Source organism: Rhinolophus ferrumequinum, chromosome X, assembly GCF_004115265.2.
Source record: "Rhinolophus ferrumequinum isolate MPI-CBG mRhiFer1 chromosome X, mRhiFer1_v1.p, whole genome shotgun sequence".
NCBI classification, from domain to species: domain Eukaryota; kingdom Metazoa; phylum Chordata; class Mammalia; order Chiroptera; family Rhinolophidae; genus Rhinolophus; species Rhinolophus ferrumequinum.
The window spans coordinates 117,732,272-117,757,174 of record NC_046284.1 but is presented as its reverse complement, the minus strand read 5'-3'; the positions used below and the strand labels follow the sequence as shown (position 1 = coordinate 117,757,174).

The 24,903-nt window shown below is 41.7% G+C and overlaps 1 protein-coding gene across 6 annotated transcripts in view; it reads left to right on the top strand.

The window, feature by feature from the left end:
- Positions 1-24,903, top strand: part of FRMPD4 (FERM and PDZ domain containing 4) — a 746,993-nt gene that overhangs the window by 222,882 nt on the left and 499,208 nt on the right. Inside the window, exon 1 of one of the 6 annotated variants that reach the window (XM_033107980.1) lies at positions 14,969-15,222. The exons of 3 other annotated variants lie outside the window; for them this stretch is intronic. In XM_033107980.1, the coding sequence (XP_032963871.1) occupies positions 15,191-15,222 (32 nt within the window). In that variant the 5' untranslated portion in view covers positions 14,969-15,190. Of the gene's footprint in view, positions 1-14,968; positions 15,223-15,903; positions 16,454-24,903 lie in introns of those variants that run through there. 2 more of the 6 variants (XM_033108009.1, XM_033107970.1) reach the window with 2 other exon arrangements.

Here is a 24,903-nt window from a genome sequence, read left to right as displayed (position 1 = left end):
TAGGGAGCCCCTCCTAAGTGTTAGGACCTCTGGTAGGAAAATCAGGACAATGAGGGCTCTACAGATAATAAATAAATCAACTTTCAGGCTACCCCCTAAGTCTTTGAAGGGAGTTCAAATCCTTTCCCACTTTTATACAGAGGGTGCCACAAAATGTATACATATTTTAAGAAAGGAAAACTGTATTAAAATTGTAATAATATATACCGATACTAAAAGAGGACTACAAGTCACTTCTGCAATTACAAGAAGTACTCAAAGTGGTTCCCATCAGCGTCCAGACACTTCTGATTACGGCGAACTACTGCTTGAGCAACGTTGACCAAAGTGTCCACTTGTATACATGTTTTTGGCACCCCCGGTATTTACATTAGAGTTGGTTTAGTTCACGTGAGATTTTAAAAGACACGTTGAAAAGAGTGAACACTTTGTAATTGTGTTATAAGACTTCTCTGAGAGCTACACTTTTGGGGTCACATCAACTTCTTGGACTCGACCACCTTCCATGAATCCTTCACCACCACCACCACCATATGACCAGGCTCTTAAAAGCAGGAAAGGAGGACAGGGTGGTAACAGATTGATAAATGAAGGAGGAGACCCACCATCATCCTGGTGCTCTGCCATCACATTACACCAACCATCAACTATTTGGAATTCTGACACCCTGGCACTCCGAGCCTCCTTTCTGACCATGTCCTTTTAAGGGCAGCCCTGCCTTGGCTTGAGAACAATACCCCTTAGACATTGCATTTTGCAATTGTTTTATCTGTTTTTAACGTAATAATCATCCTTCTTACTCTTGAGTTGCCAAGTTCATTAATTAATATAGATAGGTTAATTTTTTAGCAGCCATATTAATAATTGGGGTGGAGGAAATCAAGGGCATTAATGAAAGCAGACGTAATCAAAATCTGGAGTATTGTTTTCATTTTATACTAATGATTTGAAAATTAGATAATCAACATTCAAAGGAAATTGCAACATCAATGTTGAAACTTTTGATCAAATATTAAATATGCACTTTGTACATAGTGGGTTATATTTTGTACCCAGTGGTAGCTATGATTCTTATTTACTCAATGTCCCTTCCTTTTACCTCTTCTAGTAACAGCACCCATCTTTCTTGTGGGGACCCAAGTCCATGTTATTTCTATGGGACTGCCCCTTCCCCATCCAGTACCCACAAGGGTGGGAGGACCAAGACATGGTCAATTGAGGTACTGCATGCCCCTAGCTAAATAATTGGTTCAAGGAAAGGGTGTCACCTGTGCCAAGCCAATCAGATTTCCCTTGGGCTTTTCTGGAGTTTGGTGGTGTGTGTGTGGCAAGCTTTTACTTTTCTGTTTTTTTTTTTTTTCTTCATTAGCACCACGCTCTAACCAACAGAGCTAACCAGCCACGTGGAAGCTCTTACTTTTCTTCTGGGTTTGCTAGTTATAAGCAAAGCCACCACACAGCGTAGCTCAAGCGATCTCCACTCATTTAGAACAAGGAAAGCCTTGAATTCAATGTGTTTATCTTTTCTCTGATGTGAGGAGGAACTGCCTGAAAATGAGACCAGCACAGACGGAAGCGTTGCTTAGGGATTATTGTAATAGACAGGTTGACAACATCAGCTGAACCATTGAATTAAAATGAGCTGCATGTTAGTTATACTCCTCGAACTTCCGGTTACACGAGTATATTAGTATCCCATTGCTGCTCTAACAAATTATCACGAACTTCGTGTCCTAAAGCAACACATATTTATTATCTTGTAGTTTGGAGGTCAGAAGTCTGACATGGGTCAGCAGGGCTGTCTGTGTTCCTTCTGGAGGCTCTAGGGCAGAGTCCCTTCCTTTTCTTGCCTTTTCCACCTTCTAGGGGCTCCTCATGTCTCCTACTTCTGCCATCTCATCTTTGCCTCCGACTCTCCTGCCAGCCGCTGAATTTTCCCTTGTCAGGCCCACTCAAATAATCCAAGATAATCACCTCTCTCAAAACCCGCATCTTAATCACATCAGCTAAAGTCCCTTTTGCCATGTAAAGAAGCATATTTTCAGATTCTGCAGTTTAGGGCATGGGCGTCTTTGGGGAGTTAACCACAATGAACAAATTCATTCCTTTTCGGTTTAGGCTGGTCTGAGCTGGAATATTGTCATTTGCAACCAAGAGTCTTAAAAAATACTATAGTAAAGTAAATGAGATACTGGGGCAATTTAAGGACAATTATGTAGATATTTGGAGTTCTACGGCAGGTTTTTGGAAAGATGAAAGAATTACACAGAGAACATTAAATTGTACATATAACTTTAAATGGCTCTAGTAGTTTCCAGCCCTTTAATCTCTTTGTATTTTTTTTTGAACATCTTTTTCACTCTCTTAATGCTACCAACTGGTAATTTTCTTTCACATGTTCTTCTCACTCAGGTTCAGCTTTATAATATTTTGTTTCTTATAGCCTGTTCTATGCTACAGAGCATTTCTGCAATATTTTTCCCCTTATCCCTTTTTCTTGCCTTTCCATTGTTACTCTTCTCATTTTTTAGACTATTCATCTTTTCCTTTCTTAAATTTGAACTGGTTTCCCTTGTTCACTGTTTTCGTGAATAGTTTTTTCTCTGGGCCTTTGGGGGTGGGAAATAGGCTCAAAGCTTTTTAAAAAATTGTGTGCTTCTGTTGTTCTAGGGAATGTTTTGTGGTAATTCTCATGTCTGGTATCAAGTAGGCATGGATTCTCATTTCACAGTAAATGAATAACTAAATCTCTTTCTACCAGAGTGGTTCTTATTCTTTGCTGTTCCATGTAAATAACATAGCCCTCCATTACTTTACTGAAAAGCTTATAAAATCATATTCTTAGTCTTTAAGTATTCATCTATATTTCAATCTCATCTCTTTTTTAATTGAAATATTATTTTACCGGGCCATTTTGACTTTTTGCTCATAAGAATAGGTACAGGAGGAAAAAGATTTCCTGGACCTTCTTAGTATACCTGGCTGGGTCTGAAAAATAAACTGATAAAGACAGATTAACAGGAGAAAAGCATGCAAATTTATGTAATATAAATTTTACATGACACGGGAGCTTTCATAGGAAATAAAGACCCTCCTCCCGAAAATACAATAGTTAAAACTGAGTGCTTTGTGCTAGGTTTGCCAAAAGGTAGACAGTCGTGGGGGAATAGGATCGGTGAAGGAGTATGAGAAAAGTGTAGTAAACTGGGGGAACTTTGCAAAGCCTGTTTGGAATCTTCTGGGTGTCCCTTTGACTTCCGGGCTAAGGATGCTCTTTCCCTCCTGGTAAGGCGAGGGAGGGCATCTTTCCTGTGAGGGTTTTATGGTCTGTTTTAGGGGAGAAGGGCAAGGGAAGGTCAGAGTGACCTTCTTACTTCTGCCAACTCCTTCAGCATAAAACTTTCAATATGCCAAGGTGCTAGATTTGAGGGTCCTCCTCCCTTTCCTCCTCCTCTTCTTCCTCCTCTTCCTCTACCCCTTCCTCCTCCTCCTCCTCCTCCTTTTTCAATGATGGATGTTTCTGGTCTTTGTTGTTACTTTCTCTTTCTTAAGTGGCCCTTTTCCTCCAGGGTTGCATGTCATCCCCCATCATGTTGCACCCTTGACATGGTCTTCTTGCTCCTCTGTCCCCTCTGTGGGCTCCTTACTTCATCCCCTGATTCTGAGTTTCCCCCAATGCTGGCCTCTTCCTTCTCTTCCTCACTTACTTCAGACTGTGCCTTTATGTCACACATAGCCCCATCATTCTATAGATCTGAGATGAACTCAGGACCCTTCCCTTAGCCTTATTGTCATTCCTACAATATCTTCACCTCCCCACTGTTACTACCACTTCCTTTTTGCAAAACTGTATCATTTATCCCCTGGATGATTTAAATTCATGCCTCAGTGGTTTCCCTGCTTCCTGGTGTTTTCAGTCTTCACTCTTCCCTTGCAAGCAGTGCTTCTCTACATTAGGCACTTAAACATTTTTTGTCTTGATTTTTATACATAAATCATGGATGAAGAGCCGATTGCCCCCAACATATTATATGCGTGCATGTGTCTGTGTGGGGGGGTGGGTGGTTGGGTGGGTAGGTGGTAGTAGTAGTAGTAGTAGTTTCCTTACGCCTCTAGTCTTTTGTTCTTATAACTCATCCTTCATCAGTATTCTTATTGGGACAAACAAGTCTGATCATGTCACTCTCAAGCTCTATTAACTTCAGTGACTTTCCCCAGCCTAGAGGATAAAGTGTAAAGTCTTAGAACATGTCAGGCTCTGTGCAGCCTATTCACATGTCCCACCTCGTCTTCTGCCCTCAGTCCCCAGTCGCACCATCCCAAGCCCCATCGCCCTCACACCATTTCTCAAACATGCCAGCTCTTTCAACCTGCACACGATCATCTCTTTTTTGCTGGACTTGCAAAATTCCCTGATTTTTGGTTTTTTTCAACATCCATTTTAAATCATCTCTTCCAAAAGCCTTCCCAGCTATTGAACTCTCCCCGTGCTCTTGGGACTTTGAATCTTGAGTAAGCAAAGCAGTAATTTGGGAATAAAGGCAGTGAGTTGTGTGTGGCTGAACCATCTTGTGGTGCCTTCTGCTCAGCCCCCAGACAGCCTTTCTCAATTGGGAACATCATTTGAACCAGAGAGACTGAAAATGATTTGAGTGACAGTTTTCTCACTTCTGTCAAGGATGGCACATAACTAGTACCATTTTAGAGGCACAGGAGAGGAGTTAAGTCATTATATGTAATGCATGCTATAGGGTGGTGGGGCTTCATTTTCTCATGGAGCTCAGGTTAGAAAGATGGCTATAGGGTATTTCTAGATCTGTCATCTGTCTAAGCCTGACCCTCCAAGCTCTCACTGAAGCTGTGAGCATCTGGTATTATGACAAATTCCCTTTGTGCCTAAGATATAACTAGGTTCAGATGGGGTTGCTAACAAACAACACCCTTCTCTGATGTAACAACATCAGAGAATATGTATTTGTTGCTATATATGTTTGTTGAATAACTAATTGATTGAGTAACCTTTGGAATTCCTCCATTTTCTTTTATTCCTGTAAGTAATCAGTTACCACACACATTAATCTTTACTAACATGTTGCTCAGAGTCTATCCTCTTTGTAAATTTCCACTCCCACCATCTTTGTCTACGTTTTTTTTAAAACATCTCAGCCCACATTCCTGCAGTCATTCCCTAATGTTGCCATTTACCTCATTCACTCTCTCCCTTTCAAAGATACTGAACCCAGATCAATTTTTCCCCCAAATAAAAGGACTTATTATTGTTTCATTTTGAAATATCATACAAATTGGCTTTCAGATTAAGTTAAAACTTGTGAACATAGCGCTCCAGGTCTGCCATGATTTGACCCATTTTCTAAGCCCAGCGTGCTTCCTTCACTCCACCCTGACAGAGAGGTTTTTCTTCGCAAACAATCTTCTTTATACTGCACTTACCACCCCTTACTCCCTGGAACCTGTGAGGTGTGATCAAAAACTACAGTGAATGTTTAAATTTTTTAAAAAAATTTATTACAGTAAAAGACACATTGCCATTAATCCCCCTTAAAATACTCCCCCTCGCTTTGTACACACTTATCCCATCATTCTTACCACTTTCTGAAGCAGTTCTGGAAGTCCTCTTTCGTGAGTGTCTTTAGTTGGGCTTTCGTGGCTGCCTCCATGTCCTGAGTCATTTTGACTTTGGGGAAGAGCCAGAAGTCACACGGTGCCAGATCCGGTGCCTAAGGTGGATGAGGACACACCGTAATATTTTTATTTGACAGAAATTGCTGTACCAGAACTGATGTGTGACATGGAGTGTTGTCATGATGGAGGATGAAGTAAAGACACAGAAGGTGGCAAGAATGATGGGATAAGTATGTTTGAAGTGAGGGGGAGTAATGCCAATCTATCTTTCACTGTAATAATTTTTTTTATTTAAACGTTCACCGTATCTTTTGATCATACCTCGTATACTATTGACTTAAAAAAATGTATTTAACAGATTTTACCAAACGTTCTTCCCAATATCCATGTTCTAATCATTTTGTTTCCTGAATTTGTTAAGCTATATTCATTGCTTCTTTTTCTGCCTGATACGCTTACCCCACCCCCATTTCCCATACTTCATTTAATCTGGGTAATTATTTTTCTTTTTAATGTTTAAAATACTCTTAATAAAACATACATACAATGGATAGAAAAAATAAGCAGAAGGTGAATTGCACAGTGTCCACATCTTTAAATAATTTTCTTTGACTTCTAAAACCCTTTCGTACCACATCAAAATCTAACTCCTTCCGAAAGCCTACTTGACTCACTTTGACCTAAATACTCACTTTTCCCTAATTTTAATTCTTACACTCCGTTATTGCCTTGTCTACATACTAGTAAGTGGAATTATCCACTGGAATTTTCTTCATCAAGAACCATTAATTAACCTGTTAAGTATACACTTAAGTGGTCGGCAAAGAAGACAGACTTTTATAAAAGGGTATGGAAATGTTCTTACCCCAGTTTTTCTTTTTTATACCGAATTGCTAAACACTTTTTCTTAAAAAAGAAAAAAAATTAAAAGTTCACAGCAGGTCACTGCTGGCTATTAACAAACCTAGTAATGAGAAATAAACCATTTCCAAGTCACCTTTGGGGCATTGGCATTGTCACTGGAAACACAGAGGCCTCCTGTGTATGTCTGGAGGACTTAATTAGAACATCTTCTGCCCTTGAGGAGTGGAGGTGGAGGCAGGGTTATCTTGGATGTCAGGGCGGTGTCAGACTCAAATCATCCTGCCCCCCGTACCTAGCTAGGTAAAGGTAAATCCAGTGGTAAAGATGGTCTTGGCTGGGGATCATTTTGTTGTGAGAGTTAGTAGTCTGCTCAAACTAGCTCATGTAAAGATGGGAGTTGTGGTACATTTACTATAATGATGAATTGTAGTACATTTACTATGCAGTCATTATGACACAGGAATCAAGAAGTGGCCCAGCTTCCTGAGAATGAGAGGAGGGAAGACATTGAGACTGAAAAGCTCTGTCTTTGTTCCTCTTCAGCTCTTTGTTAGCAATCGCAGAACCTCTCCGATTTCTGCTTCTCTTAGTAGTCTCTGCATTCCAACAATGTTGACCACAACAAGGGCTCAAAAGGGCCAGACCTATGTACATGACCTTACAGTTCCATCACCCACCATTGCTGACTGCGTTTTCTATGACTCTGAGTTCAAGTTCTCAAGTAAAAGGATTTGGCTATTCATTGGTTTGACAACAGTGGTTACCCTTAGGCCAGTCGTCGTCGTTGGTCCACAGCACTGTTTCTGGGGTTGGGGCCACATATTATAAAAATAAACATATGGTCCTGTCCTTTCAAGGGGGCTTTGAGTGAAGTCACACATAGGTCCCAAAGCTTTCACTATAAAAAGTTCAGTGTGGTATATGTATTTGAGATTCGTCATTGAGTAATATAAAAGAATAATAATTTGTTTAACACCCTACGGCTGTTTTTCTGCCTTCTTCCAATTTTAGTAGCTTGTTCAGTATGATATACAAGAGGAATTGTCAATTTAATCTTAAAATTAACATGTTACCAATGACTAATGTCATCAATATGAAATGAGGAAAAATTATGAATTAGTTCTTATAATCACATATACCATATGTTACATGGTTAAAATCAACCTTATTAGAGGCTGGGTGCAATTTGGGCCTGCAAAATTAAAAGAGCATATGGAAGAATTGGAGGGGGTCTATGAAAAGCTAAGGAAATGAGAAAAGGGAAAGAAAAGAAAATGTGAGTTTTAAACTAAGGAATATGATAGGCTTATTTACCCTGCAGAAGAGAAGACAGGGTAATGATATGAGCATTTCCTCAAACATATGAAGGTGAAACAGGGATATATTCAGCTCATCTCTATTGCCTTGATACAACATGCAACAGAATATAGATTTTAACGACAGCGTAAACTCAGCCTTTCAGATTGTAATGCTATGTGTTGAGAAATTAATGGACTGTCTTTATATATAAGATGCCTAAATGCGTCTATAGGAGCAGAATGTGGTCTCAGAGTCACAGGAGTATAAATTAGAGGAGTTGGTTGAGATCGCCTCAAGCTCTGTGAAGCTGAGGTCAGCTCTGTGATATTTAGTAGAAATGAGAGACAGAAGAAATTTCCCAATCACGTTTTTCTTAATGAATTATTCCAGGTGTGGCCAAACGAATCGTGCCCTCTAAGAGGCACTCAAAGGAGCAGCAATAGTCACTGATCTCTGAATTTCCTTTTGGTGAATGGGCATTATGAGCTAAGGGTGAAAGCTAAATTTTTCTCCATAATAAAGTGGGATTCTGAGTGACTGAGAGAGGAGAGAAAGGAGAGATGTAGTGAGCAGAAATGGGGACAGGATCGTGGAAATTCCAGTTACAGAACTTAACAGACTTTCTTGTAAATAGTGTGTAGTGCGAGTCATCTTTCTCCACCCCCTCTCCTTTGAGATTTCTCATAAAATCGTCACAAAATATCTGTTTCTGGTTATGTAGTCATGGACTCAGATGTCTGTTATGCTGCATGGAAAATGCTAAGTCCAGCCTCCAAGTGGGATTGGACAAGAGCCGAGGTTACCTTTGGAAGGTGTAGTATTCTCAGCTTATCTGTATTTATCAATCCAACAGCAGGCTAAGTAAATATTTCAATGTAGTATCTGGACCAAGTAAGAATTTTGATTGGGTAGAAGAAAACCCAAGATTGCGTTTCCAGAGAGAGGAACGGTGTGGCTTTGGGTGAAGCAAATAAACTTCTTGTGCCTTAATTTCTTCTGCAGATGAAGACAGTGTATATACGTCATCTATCTCAGGATTGAATACTATATGCTCACTCAAAAGAAAACACAGGCATTCAATATCACAAGTCCTACTGCCCAACACTGAGAACCATTGAGAAGAGAGTGAGCAGTGGGCACTGTGGCAGGGTCTACCACTTCCCCCTGAAATGTGGTCTGGGACCCTGGGGGTCCCCAAAACCCGAGGGGGAACACAAAGTCAAAATTACTTTCACAAGAATATTTAGGCTTTATTTGCTCTTTTCAATCTCCTTCTCTCATGAATGCCCGGTGGAGTTTTCTGGAGGCTACATAGTGTGTGATATCTCAACAGATTGAATGCAGAAGCAGATATTAAAATCCAGCTGTCTTCTTCTAGCTAGAGATTAAAAAGATTTGCAAAACTGTAAGATAGTACTAGTCTTTTTATTTAATTTTTTTCTTTAGGAAATATATATTGTTATTTTTCATTTAAAATATTACTTATGCTAGCATGTAATGGGCTTGTTGTTATTTTAAAAGAATCAATAAATATTTAAACATTTTTCAGTTTTAATTTCTAACATAGTAATAGCAATGGACATTTCTCTTACAAACAAAAGATTTTTGAGGTCTTCTAATATTTTTGAGTATAATGGGGGTCCTGCAATGAAATTGTTGGAGGACCACTGGTCCACTACACCTTGGCAAAGAGGCTTTGCATAAGGTGATCCGTGCACATTCTAACTCTCCTTCCTTCTGCCATGGTCTTATGGTGGGTGATATGACCCTTGGGAGAACCCCTCAGAGAGTGTAGATATTTGGGATCCCTCTCAAACTTGCATGAGACAAAGTTAAACTGTGTGCTTGGTTCCCTAGGCAGTGCCGTCATATACAAGCCTCACAACATTCATTTGCTGTGGAGATTCTCTAAGGTTATTGATCTCTAGGTCAGAGGCTGCTAGCATTTTAGGCTGAAGGAATGGTCCTGGGGAAGATCTAGACTTGCTGACAAAACCTGGTCTCGTAACATTAGCAGCCTTCTTCTGTGCATCTCTCAGTATATGTGTAGTCAGAATGTTCAAGCACCAGCCTCAGAATAGCTGTTATTGATGCTCATGATGTGTGAGACATTGGTCTAGGCAATTTACAAGTACAGTATTAAATGTCACAGCACACTTAGGATTTAAGTACAGTAGTACCTTGGTTTTCGAACATCTCCGTTGATGAACATTTTGGTTTAAGGACACTGTAAACCCAGAAGTAAATGCTTCGGTTTTTGAACACGCCTCGGAAGTTGAACATCTCATGCGGCTGCCGCTGAGTGCAAGATCCTGAGGCCTAGCTGTTGGCTGTTTTCAAACGTTTCAGAACTCGAACAGCGTTATGGAGTGGGTTATGTTTGAAAACCGAGGTACCATTGTATAGTTATAAACCCAATTTTATGTATGAGGAAATTGAGGCACACATGGAAGTAAATTTGCCTAAGATCTCACATCAAGAAAGTAGCAGGAATTGGATTCAAACATAGGTATTCTGGCTCCAGGTTCTATGACATTAAACACTATATTTTGTTACCCTCCCTATAGACTGGATGAACTATAATTTCCTCCTTAGCAGTGTATTAGGAAGGCGTAGGCTAACTCCTATCACAACAAACCTAAACTTTCCAAAAAGATTAATATAAAAGTTGTTCCTTTGTGTTCCAAGGCAAGGTAGTTGGTGAGGGCTCCATGTAGTCACTCAGAGACCCAGGATCTTTCCATGTTGTGGCTCCATCCTTCTGTAGGCCCTTGGAGTTCTCTATCTTCAGCCAGTTGATGGGGAAAGAGAGTGGAAAATGTCACATAGGAGAGTTTTATAGGCCAAGCCAGCATCTCCACCAATATTTCACGGCCTTAAATCACTCATGGCTACACTGAACGGTGAGGGATGCTTGGAAATATAGTCTGATGCCAAGAAGAAGCAGGTGAAGAGTTGAACAAATAATTACATGAGTGCTCTGAAGAGTTTTGTGTTAAGAAGTAATGCAGAGATTACAGGACTATTGCCAGGGTCTGAGCTCACAGGTCAACCGATACTTTGGAAGGCCTACCAATAATTCTATATCCCAACATAGAAGGTTCTTTTCTTTAAGGCCAGCAGGACCTAGGTCCTCAACTATAAGTATGTAGGGGCCTGGGATTAACTATCAAGAAAGTTTAATACAATAGTGGATGCTAAGAACCCCATATAACATCATAGTGAAGATTAGAGAAAGACCTTACTTTCCTAAGACACTTCAGTGCTATGTTCCAGAAAATTTCCTCAGCAAATACACAAATCTATGATTACTGTAATGAGAACGGTGCTCTCTAAAATTGTGCAGTGTACATCCAATTGTATGAGGATGATTTGCCTTTATGCTGACTAAAGACCCTCACCCCATTAGTTTTTACAGTTCAACCCAAGTTTCTAGCAATCTTGCTCGCATGCACCAAGAGAGTGTGATGAGTCATAGCTTGATTTTCTTTAAATGTTCCTCTTCCTGGTTCCTTCTATTTGTCCCATGCACTGTAGCATCTCTCATCATTACCTGACCTAAGTAGAAAAGAAAGAACAATAGAAAAGAAGAACAATTCCTTGAGTGAGGGTCACCTAGTCCTGGAGTTCCAGCTTCTAGCTCTGACAGGGTTTCTCAACACACATGGTTATTTAGTGTATGAAATCGTTCTACAGTAGGGTGTCCAAACCTTGACACTGTTAACAGTTCGGGTGGATAGATCTTTGTTGTGGGGCCTGTCCTCTTCATTGTAGGATATTGAGGATATTAGACAGCATTCCTCGTCTCTACCCACTAGAGCCCAGTAGCAACTCCTCTTCCCAGCTATGACAATCGAAAACATTGCCAGATGTCTGCTGAGGAACAAAATCGTCTCCAATTAAGGACCACTGGAGGCAGGTAGTGGCTGGGAGTGTAGATTATTATCTCCTAAAGTCATTGGGTTAAAACACTCATCCAATGGGTTGTAATGGTTGTGCTACTTGGGTTAGAGCAGTGGAATCCATTCTTGGTTTGCGCCTTTCTTTATTATCTCCTCTCCCACCCTAGCCACCCACCCCTGGGATTCTCAGGATTTGACAGGTAGCTGCTATTCTTAAAACACACTCCTATGACTTCCATTGTTCTTAAGATGGAGGCCAGTATCTTTCCAATGGCCTGTGGGTCTTCTACCTCCTTTCTGCCCTCCCCACTACTCCTCTCCCCCATACCATTTGTAATCTAATTCCCGGTATAGCCCATGATCCTTCTCCCCTTTGGGACTTTGCACATGCTGATCTCTTTTTCTGGAATGTTCTTCCTGACTTCATTCCTCTTTCCTTAATTTTCACTTATCCTTCAATGCTCAGAGCTTATCACTTACTTCCAGAAAACTTGTCCTAACACACTCCTTCTCCCAAGACAAGGTTAGGTCCCGAGTTAAATGCTAATAAAACATTCTATATATTCCTCTCCTGGCTCTTAAAATCCTAATTGAAAAAATATATATATACTATTGGATGATTTAGTGATTATTTTCTCTCCCGCACTAGAAGGTAAGTTCCACAATGGGAGAGCTCATTGGGGTGACAGATCTCTTACATGTAACGGATCAAATACAAAGTGCCTTTGAGACTTCCAAGGGTCTATTTCATAATTGGAACCTGAGGGAACAAAAAGATTTGGCCTCCAATGTATGAAAATAAGTTGTACAATTAATAAATGTATAGTTAAATGTCTACAAAAATGAATGACGTGATGATAAAGCAACCCATTCACTGAAACTCAATTCTTATATATTAATAGAATTTAAATCACAAGAACAAACTGAACATTTTATTCTGAAAACAATTCAAAATTATAAATATTTTGAAAATCCTTTCAAAAATTATATAGCAACATCTATTTAATGCCTGATGAGTGTACATTTTATTTGATTATTTTTATTAGTTTCAGGTGTACAAAACAATGTACTAGACATTCATCATTTATATCCCTCACACAGTGATAACCTCCCTTCCCCCATCTACTACCCCTCTGATATTGCTTACAGCCATTACATTTCCAGTCTCTACTCGTAATGTTGTATGCCACTTTTTGTAAAATATATATATATATGTATATATATATATATATATACATATATATATATATATGTGAAATTGTAGTTGACATTCATTATTGTTCAGCTTCAGGTGTGAGTATGTGAGTGTGAGGTGCGCGTGTGCGTTTTAACATGCTTCATATATAACAGGTGGTGGTGGTGGTGGTGCAGCTCCAGTGTGGAGCATCCCCTGGAGTGTAAAATTGCTAGAACCTGCATCTGTTTGGCTCACAGTTGTATGTAGCCACAGTATCTTGCCCAATGCCTTCCGTGTAGTAAAGGCTCAATAAATGTTTATTGAATGAAAGAATGAGTGAATCAGTGATTGCTCTCTACTAATAAGGACCACTGCCCAATTAATTTTTGTTTTTCATAGTATGTTGTTCGGCCTGCAAATCAGCTGGGAACCTTCTCACCCTCATTTCCCTTGATACAGTGACCTGCAGGGGCAGTACCAAAGCCTGGCTGGGTTCTTAAATCATTGTGCAAATTATGTGTCAGTGATCGTGAGAGCATAGTTGGTGTCCCAGAGGCTTTGCAAAAGCTATGTGAGCTCTTCTAATACATCCATACTGAGGTTCCATCACACACACACAATTTGGGGGAAAGGTAGAAAGGACAAAGGGGAATAATAACTGGAGAATATGAAGGGCGCCTTCATTGCCATCATTAGCTATCCAAAGGAGGATGAAGTAGGCTGGGATGGAGGAGAGGTGGGGAGATGGATGAACACCAGGAATGAGGTCAGAAAAGGAGCAATACCCACGGGGATGCTTGGCCAGTGCTGGTTTGGCTGTGAATTCAATAAGCATAACATTCAGTCATTCAACAAACATTTATTAAGTTACTTCTACATCCAGGGAACGGTTCTAGGCATTTGGGATTCATCAGTGAAAAACAAAAGAAAACAACAACAAAAGAATCCCTGTCCTTGTGGAGCTTTTATTCCAGCAAAAGAATCAAACAAGAAACAAGAAACAATGGACATAAAAATAAATTATATAATGTGCTAGTGGGTGATAAGCGTTATGAAACAAGGGGGAGAAAAACAATTCATGGGGTCTCGGAGTCCAGGGTGTGGGGGTCTTGCAATTTTAAATAATTTTTCAGAGGTGGGTTTTTGGAAGTGATATTTACGCACACTTGATGAGGTATAGGAGCTGGCTGACCACGTAAATATCTGAGGGAAGAGCATTCCAGGCTGAGAGAGTAACCATCGCAAAGAGCTAAGGGTGGGAGGATACTTGCAGAGTTTGATGAATGTCAAGGAGGCCAGTGTTGCTGGGGCCCCATAAGTGTGGCGGTGGCCGAGAGGTGGGGAGTAATAGATGAGGTGAGGGAGATCAAGGGCCATGTACCTAGGGCCTGTTGGTAGGAGTGCAACTTTAGCTCAAAAGAGAGTGGAAATCTTTTGCAGATTGTGGATCACATAGGTAACCTCATCTGACCCATGTTTAAAAGGTATCTCTACGTCTGCTACATTGAGAATAGATTGTGGCTCAAAAACAAAAGAATTCTCTTTTTTAAACATGTTGCCTTATTTATATGACAAGGTTGCTATGAGACTCAAGTGCAAAAACGCATTAAAAATTGTAAAGCACGTGCAGCCCCAAACTATAATTACTTGACACAAACAGTAGGAAGCTCAAAAGCCAAGGTCCCTCTCACCTCCTCTCATCATGAGTAGTAAACCTGTTCTTGAAATTATACGAGTCTATCTATAAGAAGCTAAAGGAAAATTGATTCTATTTATTTTTTAAATGATGTAATTTTATTCCTGTTTCAAATCATTAAGAGTTTTCCGATTGCCACTGATTTTATGTTTAATTTTTGAAAGCAATGCCTTTAAAAAAAATGGAAGTACTAGGCTTAAACACTGAAGACTTTAAATACAGCAACAGACCAGGATAGGAACACCCATCTGGGAACTTTAAACCTGTTTCCTTTTTTCCTAATCCCCTCCTGAGAGCTAGAAGCGCACTGGCCAGATCCTCCAACGTTTGGGGTGGGGTGGGGGGGCAGGCATCTTTTCTTTGCGGTGGCCCTGCCATCAGGTGGACGCTTCTGGGTGGGAGAACACACAGTTTGTGTAGCCATCTGACCTTCAGAGAGTCTGGGGAGAGATTCGAAAGGATTTTAGAGAAGAGGCCTTGAGACTTCCAAGAGAGAGAACAAGGAAAAGGGGCCCAAGGAAGCCCGAGCCCGGGGGAAACAGAACTGAGTTAATGACGAGGGGTGATTATCCCAGGTAATTATGTAAAAGAGAAGGCTAGGAGTTCTCAATGGCTGCAACTTGGAGTTTACTCTGCCTAAGGTGAGTGTTTCTGTTTCTGTTTTTTGAGTAAGGTTTTTTTTTTTTTTCTCTTCCTCCTTCACCCACCGCTTAATTTGCGAAAGCAGCTGGCCTGCCTGCCAGATCCCCATTTCATCCCTTCTCTTCCTTTACATTCTGAAACCCATTCAAATTAGCCACCGTGCCACTGGCTCCCGGACCTTCATCTCTGTGCCCCTCTAGTAAGAAGCAGCTGTGTGTACCCCACCCCCAAATGCCTCCCGTTCTTGTTTTCTTATTTCTCCAACGCTTGCCTGGTGCAGCTGTCCAAAGACACACCTTCCCAGCCAGCGCAGCTGTCACGTCTCGCTCCAGCGGTTCCGGGGGGAACAGTGGGAACTCTGCGCTCTTCAATTCGAGCCCACTGCACCGGGCATCTATCTCCCTCTGCTTCCCCTTGATAATCTATCCAGCCTCGGTCACCCCCGCTCCTCCTTCCCGATCGCTAGTTTTGTTTATAAAAACAAACCTAGGGTTTGGGCAACCTGCAGTTGCTGGGCTCTCCTTTGGTTTGGGTAGGGAGGGGTAAGTTTACGGTCCCCTGTATGCCAGAGACTGTTAGATCTTTCAGATCTGGAGGCACACGCAGCGGGTGACAGGAGACACCCCCTCCGAGGGTGGGGGTGGGGAGAGGAGAAGGGACACGGCTTGGGGAAGGAGGCAGGGAGGCAGCTGCAGTGCCGGGAGGGGTGCGTGCCTGTGTGCCAGGCTCGCCCGCCGACTCCCGGCTCAGTCTGCGCTTCTTGGCGCGCGGGGCAGCCGGGGCCGGCGGGCCAGGGAGCATGAGCAGCGCCCCTCACCCGGGCCTCGCCTCTGCAGGCGCCCAGCAGTCTTCCGGGCTGGGGCGCACTGGGCGGGGCGCAAGACCCAGCGGCTCTCCCCACCCCCGCCTCTCGCAGCCTGCCCGCCCCTCTCTCCATTGAGTTTTCCCTGCTCGGGTGCCCATCAATGGTCCTGCTTGGGGATGCACACTCAGCTGGTGGCCGGAGGGGGGTAGCAGCCGCTGCCTCCAGGTGCAGGCTCTCCCGGGCCACCACCGCCACCCGCTGCCGCCGCCACTCGAGCCCCGGGGCACGCTGAGGTCCCGGCGGGCCATGGGGCTGCCGAGGCTGCCCTTGCTGGCGTGAGAAGGGGCGAAGGAGCCGCCGCGCTCGGGGTCCCAGTCTGCCTGCATGGATGTCTTCAGCTTTGTGAAGATTGCAAAGCTCTCGAGGTAGGGGCTGCGCCGGTTCATTTGCACCCAGGGCCACTGCCATGGGCAACTTGGGTGCTTTATTTTTCGAGAGGGTGGGGGGAAGCAAAAGCTGGAGAGAGCAGCGGGGCTTAAGATAGGATTGAAACGAGGTGGCCAGGGGCTGCTGCGTTCAACTTATTTCTCACTGGCTGGTAGGGCTTCTGTGTCCACGGGTGTAGACCAAACCTACAGAGGCACACACTCTTGTGAACACAGCAGTATTGGCGACAGTATGTTTTCCCTTAGGAAAAGACTCAGTGGTGTTTAGGGTCCCTCGTATCATTTAGGGCTCAGAGAAGATGGTTGTAATTGCTACTGCTAGGGAAAGCCAGACGAGCTTAGAGCTTGGGTATCCTTCCAAGCAGCAGTGAGCAAAAGTGGCCCACTGCTCCCCACCCCTAAATAAGACCTCCACACACCAGAAAACTCAGCTTGCAGGTCGACCCAGGTGTTCCCAGCAGTGACATAGGTGCTGAATTCAGGGAGACAGAAGAGAAAAACCTTTAGCCTTCCTTTGGGTAACTACTATGGAATCTGAAGCCTTGAAAGATTTAGAAATTTGCTTCCAAGTGGCCATGTTGTTGAAACGGAAGAAAAATCATCATTTCAGGCAGATTTCTCTGGCAGTGCTGTTAGCGGAAGAGCATTTCTACTTTTTGGCCTCCTAGGCATTATTTTATACAGTCAGAGCATTCTTCTGCCCTGCTTATGCTTCCAAAGTCTTCATCGAACCCAGGAAGTAGGTCTGTGCTTGTTGCTGTGTGGCATTAATGGGAAGAAGCTGGTTTGAGAAGTCTTAGCCCTGCCCCACCTTCTCTGCCCAAGTGTCTGGAAGGACTGACCTTCTGCCCCTGGAGCTTCTTACAGCAGTTACCACCTCGACCTTAGTAGGTAGACAGTAGGCGTTTGCTATGACAGGTTAGATTTGCTGGCAATACAGAGACTAACTCTAGGTTTTGCTTCTTTCCTTAGTGTCAGGGTGGGACGTGTTGATTACATCAGGCAAGAATGAGCAGCCTCAGATAGCCCTAGCCCAGATCAGAAATGTGTGTTGACTTTACATTGCTAAATTATTCTTGGGCCGTTTCAGAAACACTCAGTTTATATGTGGCTGTTCAGATGTGCCTCCTTCCAACATCCACAGGTCTTTATTTGTTATTCTTGCCCGTCTCCACCTTCCCTCTCTACTCACATGGCTCAGTCTTAGTATCACAGGCAGATTTCCCAGGGAACGGGCCCCAATGTAACTTAGTCTGGGTAGACGTGAGGTATATAGTTGATGGGTAAATGTGTCTGTCTTGGAGCAGCTCATGAAGAGGTGTTGCCCTGCACAGTAGAAAACAGATGTGTCAAGGGGAGGATGATGGTAGTGTGGCAAATTGTTTGGTTTCACACCAGTATCATAGTGGGCCACGGCTTCACACCTCTATTCTATTAACTTCCTTCTTGCGTCTGCCTATTGCTGATTTATCAACAGCTGTTAAATCATGAACCGTGGCTGGAAAACGCCTGTGAGCAACAGTTTAGCAATTGCCTGGTACCATCTGTGTGATGGGCAGAGCTACTGCCGAAGGAGAAGTTCAGTAGTATAGTTTAAAGTAACCAAGACATTTTGGTGGCCTCAACTGATAAAAAATGGTAAGATTAACAAAACATCTAGAGCCTCGATTTAGTCCTTAAACTCTGGAGCTTGGGAGAGGACAGTGCTGTGTGTCGGTGAAAAGATGTTTTACTAAATTCTACGATGCCTTCGTGATATTCACAAAGCCGAGATTTTGCAAAACCAAAGCCAGCCTGTGGGGGATTCGTATCTTATTTTAAAGAGAAGTTAAAATTTAGTAAATGAGTGTGATTTCACTTTCTATCCTTAATGTGATCCAGATAGAGTGTTTATTCTAAAGGGAGAAGCTGCACATGTCCTGAGCTTCTGTGCTGATGAAGAAATCTTCCATCCATAGGGATGCTTCTTGTTTCTCAGTGTGAGCTCAACAATGGTCCCCAAGCTGAAATAGACACACCTTTAGAGGGTCATCGGCATTTCAACCCTTGAAGGAATAATCTTGTGTGTATGTGATTTAAACACTGTTACAGAAATGAAGTTCTCTTCTCAAAGGCGAAGTGTAAAAGTGCTTACACTACAGGATTTTCCTGATTTCAGAATGGATAATCTTCCTAAAGGATTTAGCTTTGATCAGTGTAGTTACTCGAGTGCTTAAAATTCTCTTGCTTTAGAGGTGAACACACATAGTTACCCCAGGCCTTCGCCTTGCCTTTGGTTCCCAAGAACTTGAGTTTCTATAATAAATGTTAATTCAGAAAGCATTTGCTGTAGAAAGCATACCGGATATTTGCTAAATGTCCTGTCTGTGAGGAAAGAGAAAGGTAATTACAGAGAATCCTGAGAGAATATTAATCCTCACTGGAATTGATAAGCAGCATATTTTGACTTTTAAAAGTAGCTACATTTAACCACCTATTCCCAGATTCTGTGCCCTTTTAATCATGTGAAAAATTAGAATTCAAATTGCCCCTCAAGCACCTAGTACCAAGCATCTTATGATCCTCATTTAAGAAAAAATACCGCTAAGCATTGGAATAGCTGCCAAGTTACGACCCTTTACATCAGCTTTTTGAGTTGTGACCCTTGATTGCATCCATCGTGGGTGACACCGTGTGTCATGGTTCTATCAGGAGATGTTTTTTCTTGTTCTTCTAATTTTCTGGTTATTAAACTGCTTGATAGTTTACATGCAATTTTACTTCAGTGTTTCCTTGGTAACAGTTATATATCATTTTCTATCCTTATAGATGAGAATATTACAGATGATTGCTTTATAAACCAGTAATAGTATCAAAATAGGCAGATATTTTCATTATTACTGTTCATTGTATCAACTATTTCATTTGTAAAGTTGATGCACACTCTTTGAAGTGTTTATAGAAGAATGTAGTTCAGTAGAAAGACATACGATCATGCCCCTTCGCCTAAGGGAAGTGATTTGAAACCCAAAACTTATAGGGGTGCTGCTAACCTGAGCAATGAGTTCATGGATCGAATAGCCTGACTTTATTTATTTTCTTTAAGCACAATGGCAAACACTTTGAGATGATGATTGGGTGCCCATTATTAATATGAAGATTATTTTTTGTAGTAGCAGGTCAATTTGGTGGCTTCTCGATATTACATTGTCTCGCAGCTGCAAGGGTTATTCTGTGGTACACAGCAGTGACTACTATCTGTAATAATACAGTGCTAATTTAGTTACAAGTGTCATATATTCGAGGAAGAATAAAAAATATATGTGTATAGTTTCCTCAGATTTTTATGTAAAATCTGTTTAGAGACTGCTAAACTTCTATTTTTTTACCTTTACCTTTCTTCAGAATTAAATACTTCCTAGGGAGAAAAGGGGAAGTTAAAGAAGAAATGCAAAAGGTCAGATTTTCCCATCTCTCTTTACCTCAGTGATTGCATTCGCGTTGCTGATCATACTGAGCTCTGGAGGCTGGCAGTGAAAAACTCCCAGACTCGGGATTTGAATTTTATTAAAAATGCTACTTGCTCATCGTCAGAGTCCTTTCTGAGTTCTGCTGATTTTCCTGGCTGTCAAGAGGTGAAATGATGAACAGTTTCATAACAGAACTAGATTCCTGTTTTAGGAATATTTAACTCTAGTTTCCCAGGGGTTGCTAGTTTGCAGCTGTGAAAGTCTAGTTGATAGCAGTTCCGGGGGGAAGATTTCTAGTTCAGGCTACGTACCATTTCAAACCTCTCTCTCTCTCTCTCTCTCTCTCTCTCTCTCTCTCTCTCTCTCTCTCTCTCTCTCTTTCTCGTGAATTTCACCTTCTTGCTGTCAGAATTTGATATAGATTGTCAGCTACAGTGAAATTTACTTGTACTTTAAAAGCATGACCTGGAAATTCTCACTTACTGTTTATGGACCTTCCAGCTGTTCATTCTCTCTTTACACACACACACACACACACACACACACTTCAACTCAATTACTTTATTATTCCATTTGCAATTTTCTATGGAAGTTTAGCTGTGAGAGGATGTACATTATTGGTGAAGTAGAAATTAATCTTTAAGGAATGGACTTAAAAAAAATCACTGATTCCATATTTGGCTCAACGAGAAAATTGAGAGCATTTTTGGAATTTGTTGAGAAATACAGTCCTGAAATCTACCACTCTTAACCATCAAATGATCTTGAACTTTGAAAGCTAATAATAGCCAGGAAAGAAAATAATGAGTAGATTAAACCAGGGGTTGGCAAACTATGGCCTGTGGACCAGATCTGGCCTGCTGACTGTTTTGGTATAGTCTGTGAGCTAAGAATGGTTTAAATTTTTTTTTTTTTGTAATTTGTAATTGGTTCAAAAAATTAAAAGAATAAGGCAGAATTGAAATGTCAGTGGCCATAAATAAAGTTTTATTGGAACACAGCTATGCTCATGCATTTGAATATAATCTCTGGCTGCTTTCACTGTATAACAGCAAAATCGAATAGATGCTACAGAGACCTTATGGCCTATAAAGCCTGGTATGCTATCTGGCCTTTACAGAAACAGTTTACCGACCCCTGGGTTAAACAATGCCTTTTCCTATTTTCTCTTCTTTACATAATCAGCACATGTGTGTGGGCACAGCTATAACCAAATACACACTGTGAAAAATCAACAAAGCCCGACAAAGGAGTTAAAGTAGTTAAAGTAGTAAGGACAGATTTTAATCAGAAATATACTATTGCAATAGGGAAAAGAGGCCAGTGTGAACTCCATACAACTTCCATTTGTACAGAGGTGACTGGGCATTTTAAAGGGTGGATGAGGGGATAGGGAGCGGGTGATCTGGGGGCTCAGTAGAGGCAGGGAAGTGAAAACTTACAGACAATGAGAAGGGAGGGTGGTGTGCGTGAAACCCATCAGGCTTTGCTAACTGGCCCTCCTCTGAGTTAGGCTCCTCCCCTCCCACAGAGGCTGGGAGACAGGGGTCCTATCTTCAGGTGTTGGCTGGAATAAACAGTAAATTCTTTTGGAAGCATTGAATTTTCTCAGGCAGACACGTTAAGGGGGCTGGAATCAGCGTAGGGAGGTGGCCTTGAGCTGTTAGTAAGTATATGAGCAGATTTTTATAGGCCAAGGTTGGCGCCTGGTCAAGAAAGGGCTCAGAGGAGCCTGGCGAGAGTGTGGTTAAAGGAGAGAAACTTTGTCAAGACATGTCAAATTTAGCATATTAAACACATGAATTCACCAGTGTACATTCACAACTACCATAGACCTTATCTTTATTTAGACTTCTGATCTCAAATTATTTATTTAGCTTTGGGATGCTGACCATTAGAAGTGAATGTAATTGCCCTACTGGTACTGCAGTGGGGTCAATTTTGCATGCTTATTCTTTGGCCTGCTTCCTTTGGGTCAAAGGAAGAGTGATGCTTGCCTTCCAAAGGCCTTTAAATTTCTAATTTAACATAGATGGAAAAAGAATTGGCAGTAATACTTGTATGGCCTCAACCGACGTGTGCTGGAGAACTGATAAACAAGTCCACAGAGGGTGCCTGGTATTTCCTTACAGTACACTTGAGCCTTCTGGTCCTAATGGCTGATGACCTTCATTAATTGTTTTCCAAATGGAAACAAAACTAGATAAGTGGATTTAGTTGTAGGCAGAGGGCTGAAGGTAGACCGTATTAATTTGGAGTTGAGTGTAACCCAACTTTCTTGTGATTTGATTGAGAGCAGTGTAATGAAAACCTATACGCTTCCTTTAATTTTTTGTAGCAAAAACATATGAAAGGAATGCTGCTTTGCTTCTGAGTAATTTAGGTCATTATGTACTTCAGCTGTGAAAATTATCTTGAAGAAATCTAAGCCTTAGTTTTAGATAACAAAGTTCACATTCCCATTTTTTTCCTGGCAAAGAAACGAGAAGGATTTCCTGCCCGAATTCTTGTTTTAGAACTATATTTTCAAGTATGGTTTACAGTATTTGGCATACAATAAATACTGTATACTAAATAATTACTGAGTAAAGTCATAGACAACCCTCTCTAATACTCCTTGCAAATAAATTATCAGCATTTGTTTAGCTGAACAGTTATTATGATCAGTAACTCAGGAATGTAAAGGATGACACAACTTTAAAAGAAATGGCCTTGGGGTGGCCAGTTAGCTAAGTTGGTTAGAGCGTGGTGCTGATAACATCAAGGTTGCAGGATCGCTCCCCACTTGGGCCAGTGTGAGCTGCGCCCTCCTTAAAAAAAAAAAAAAAAAAAAAAAAAAAAAAAAAGGAAAAGAAACAAAAGAAATGGCCTGCTCTTGAACTAGGTCTCAGAGAACAAACTTTTATTTCTGTTTTGACATTTGAAGCATTTTTTTCTGTAATTGATGGTTAAAAGTAATCAACTTGGGCTTCTAAGAAATCTGTGTTTTACTGCTATAAGCTCAACAAGCAAAACTATGATTATGCTGTATGGGTTTTTATAGATGTCAGTAAGTTTTTATTTTAGGAAGTCCTTTATGAATGATAGGAAAACACTGTCATTTTGATGAGAGAAATGTTTCTCAAGTTTGAAAAGGAGAAGCAATTTCCCTACAATTATAATTTACTATAGGGTTTTAATTTTTATCTTGGTTGTTTTTTATATATTGCATAAATTCTGTGAGACTTGCTTAATTTGAAAATAAGAATGTGTTAATTAGCTGACAAAGATGAGTTTTAAAGAAGTTCATAAAATAGGCCAAAGTTCAAAAAATGAATGTTAAAATTTCCCCAGTGAAAGTAGGAGGGAGTATATTTATACGTTTAACTGACATGATTATTTAACAGGTTGAAGACTGCTGTGGTGGAGAGCATGAAGCCAGGTGATTAATTCGAGGCCATTCTGCACTGGATTAGACATCTTAACCATGGCCATTTTACAACGGCCCCTCTAACTGGAGTCCAGGGGCTTGTCACCAGTCTTGACCTTGAGGCAGAGCCAATTCGTAGTGTCAGGCACACAGTGGCTGAAGTCGGATTAGTTTTGTCCCAAGCCCCTTACCTGCCCAACTGAATTGCAACTCAGGGCAGTGCCCTCCTCTGTGGCCTAGGGTACAGGTAGCACCCTGAATTGTTTACTTTTTTAAAAATTTACTTATTTTATAATAGCTCTACTGCCAGTTTTTATAAATAAAGTTTTATTGGAACACAGCCATGCTCTTTTTTTATGTATGGTCTGTGGCGGCTTTTGGCAGAGTTGAATACTGTACTGTGACCAAAAGCACATGGCTTGCAAGGCCTAAAAATTTACTCTTTACCTTTGACAGGAGATTTTTACTGTTCTTCCTTGAGCTCTCTGCCCAGTACCAGTACTGTGATGCCCCTTTGGTGCTAGAGCTTTGCTGGGAGGCGGAAGGGTAGATGTGGTTGGGGGAACACCCAGCAGCCAGCCAGCCCTGCCAGCCCCACTGTGGGGTCTTTCCTGTTAGCACTTACTATACCACTTGGAGGTTAATTTACAAGCTTTTCTACAGTGCAAATCTGATCCTCTCTGTCCTCTTTATCTTCTTGCCCTTTAATGCCCATAGGATAAAATCCACATTCTTTCTCTCTACCCTTCCAGAGATGGCCCGTTTCCTTTGGGTATCTTATTTGTGCACACTTGTTATTTCTGCTCCCCAGCCTTAACTTCCTATTTAATCCTCCAAAGCACAGATGCATGCATGCATGCATGCGGGTGCGTACACACACACACACACACACACACACACACACACACACACACACTTCTCCCCCGCCCCCCCCCAACCTCTAGCTATGTTGAACGTTTTAGAAGTCCTAAATGGTGTCACACCTCTAAGCCTTTCCTATACTCTTCATTTTGTCTGGACCAATCTTGACCTTGCCCCCTTTTCACCTACAAAATTACTATTTGTCTTTTATGTTTCAGTTTGTAATCTAAGCTTGTTCCACATAGCCTTCTCCAACTCCCCTGTCCTGGTTAAATGGCTCAACTGCGTCTTTCATTAGCTAAGATAATGTAACTGCTTTAGCAGATTAAGCCCTCAATTTATAGTGGCTTGTTTCTCACTCGCTTGGAGCCCCAAATAGGTGTTCCTGATGGGGTGAGGCAGGGAGCTCTGTTGCATCCCCTCTCTCAGAGAACCTGGCAGATGGAGGTTCTCTCATCTTCCATCTGAGGTTCAAAGTCATGCTGCCCATCACATTCAGCTGACAGATAAGGGCAGAGACATGGGGAAGATTGGGTGGAAGGTTTCGAAGGGCCACTCCTGGAATTGAAGTACATCATTCTACCCATGCTCCAGTAACCGGAACCGTGGCCACATCTAACTGCAAGGGCAGCTGGGAAATTCAGTCTAGCTGTGTGCCCAGTGTACTGGGCACCACGTGACCTACCTTCGTCATAACATTTATTCGCTAT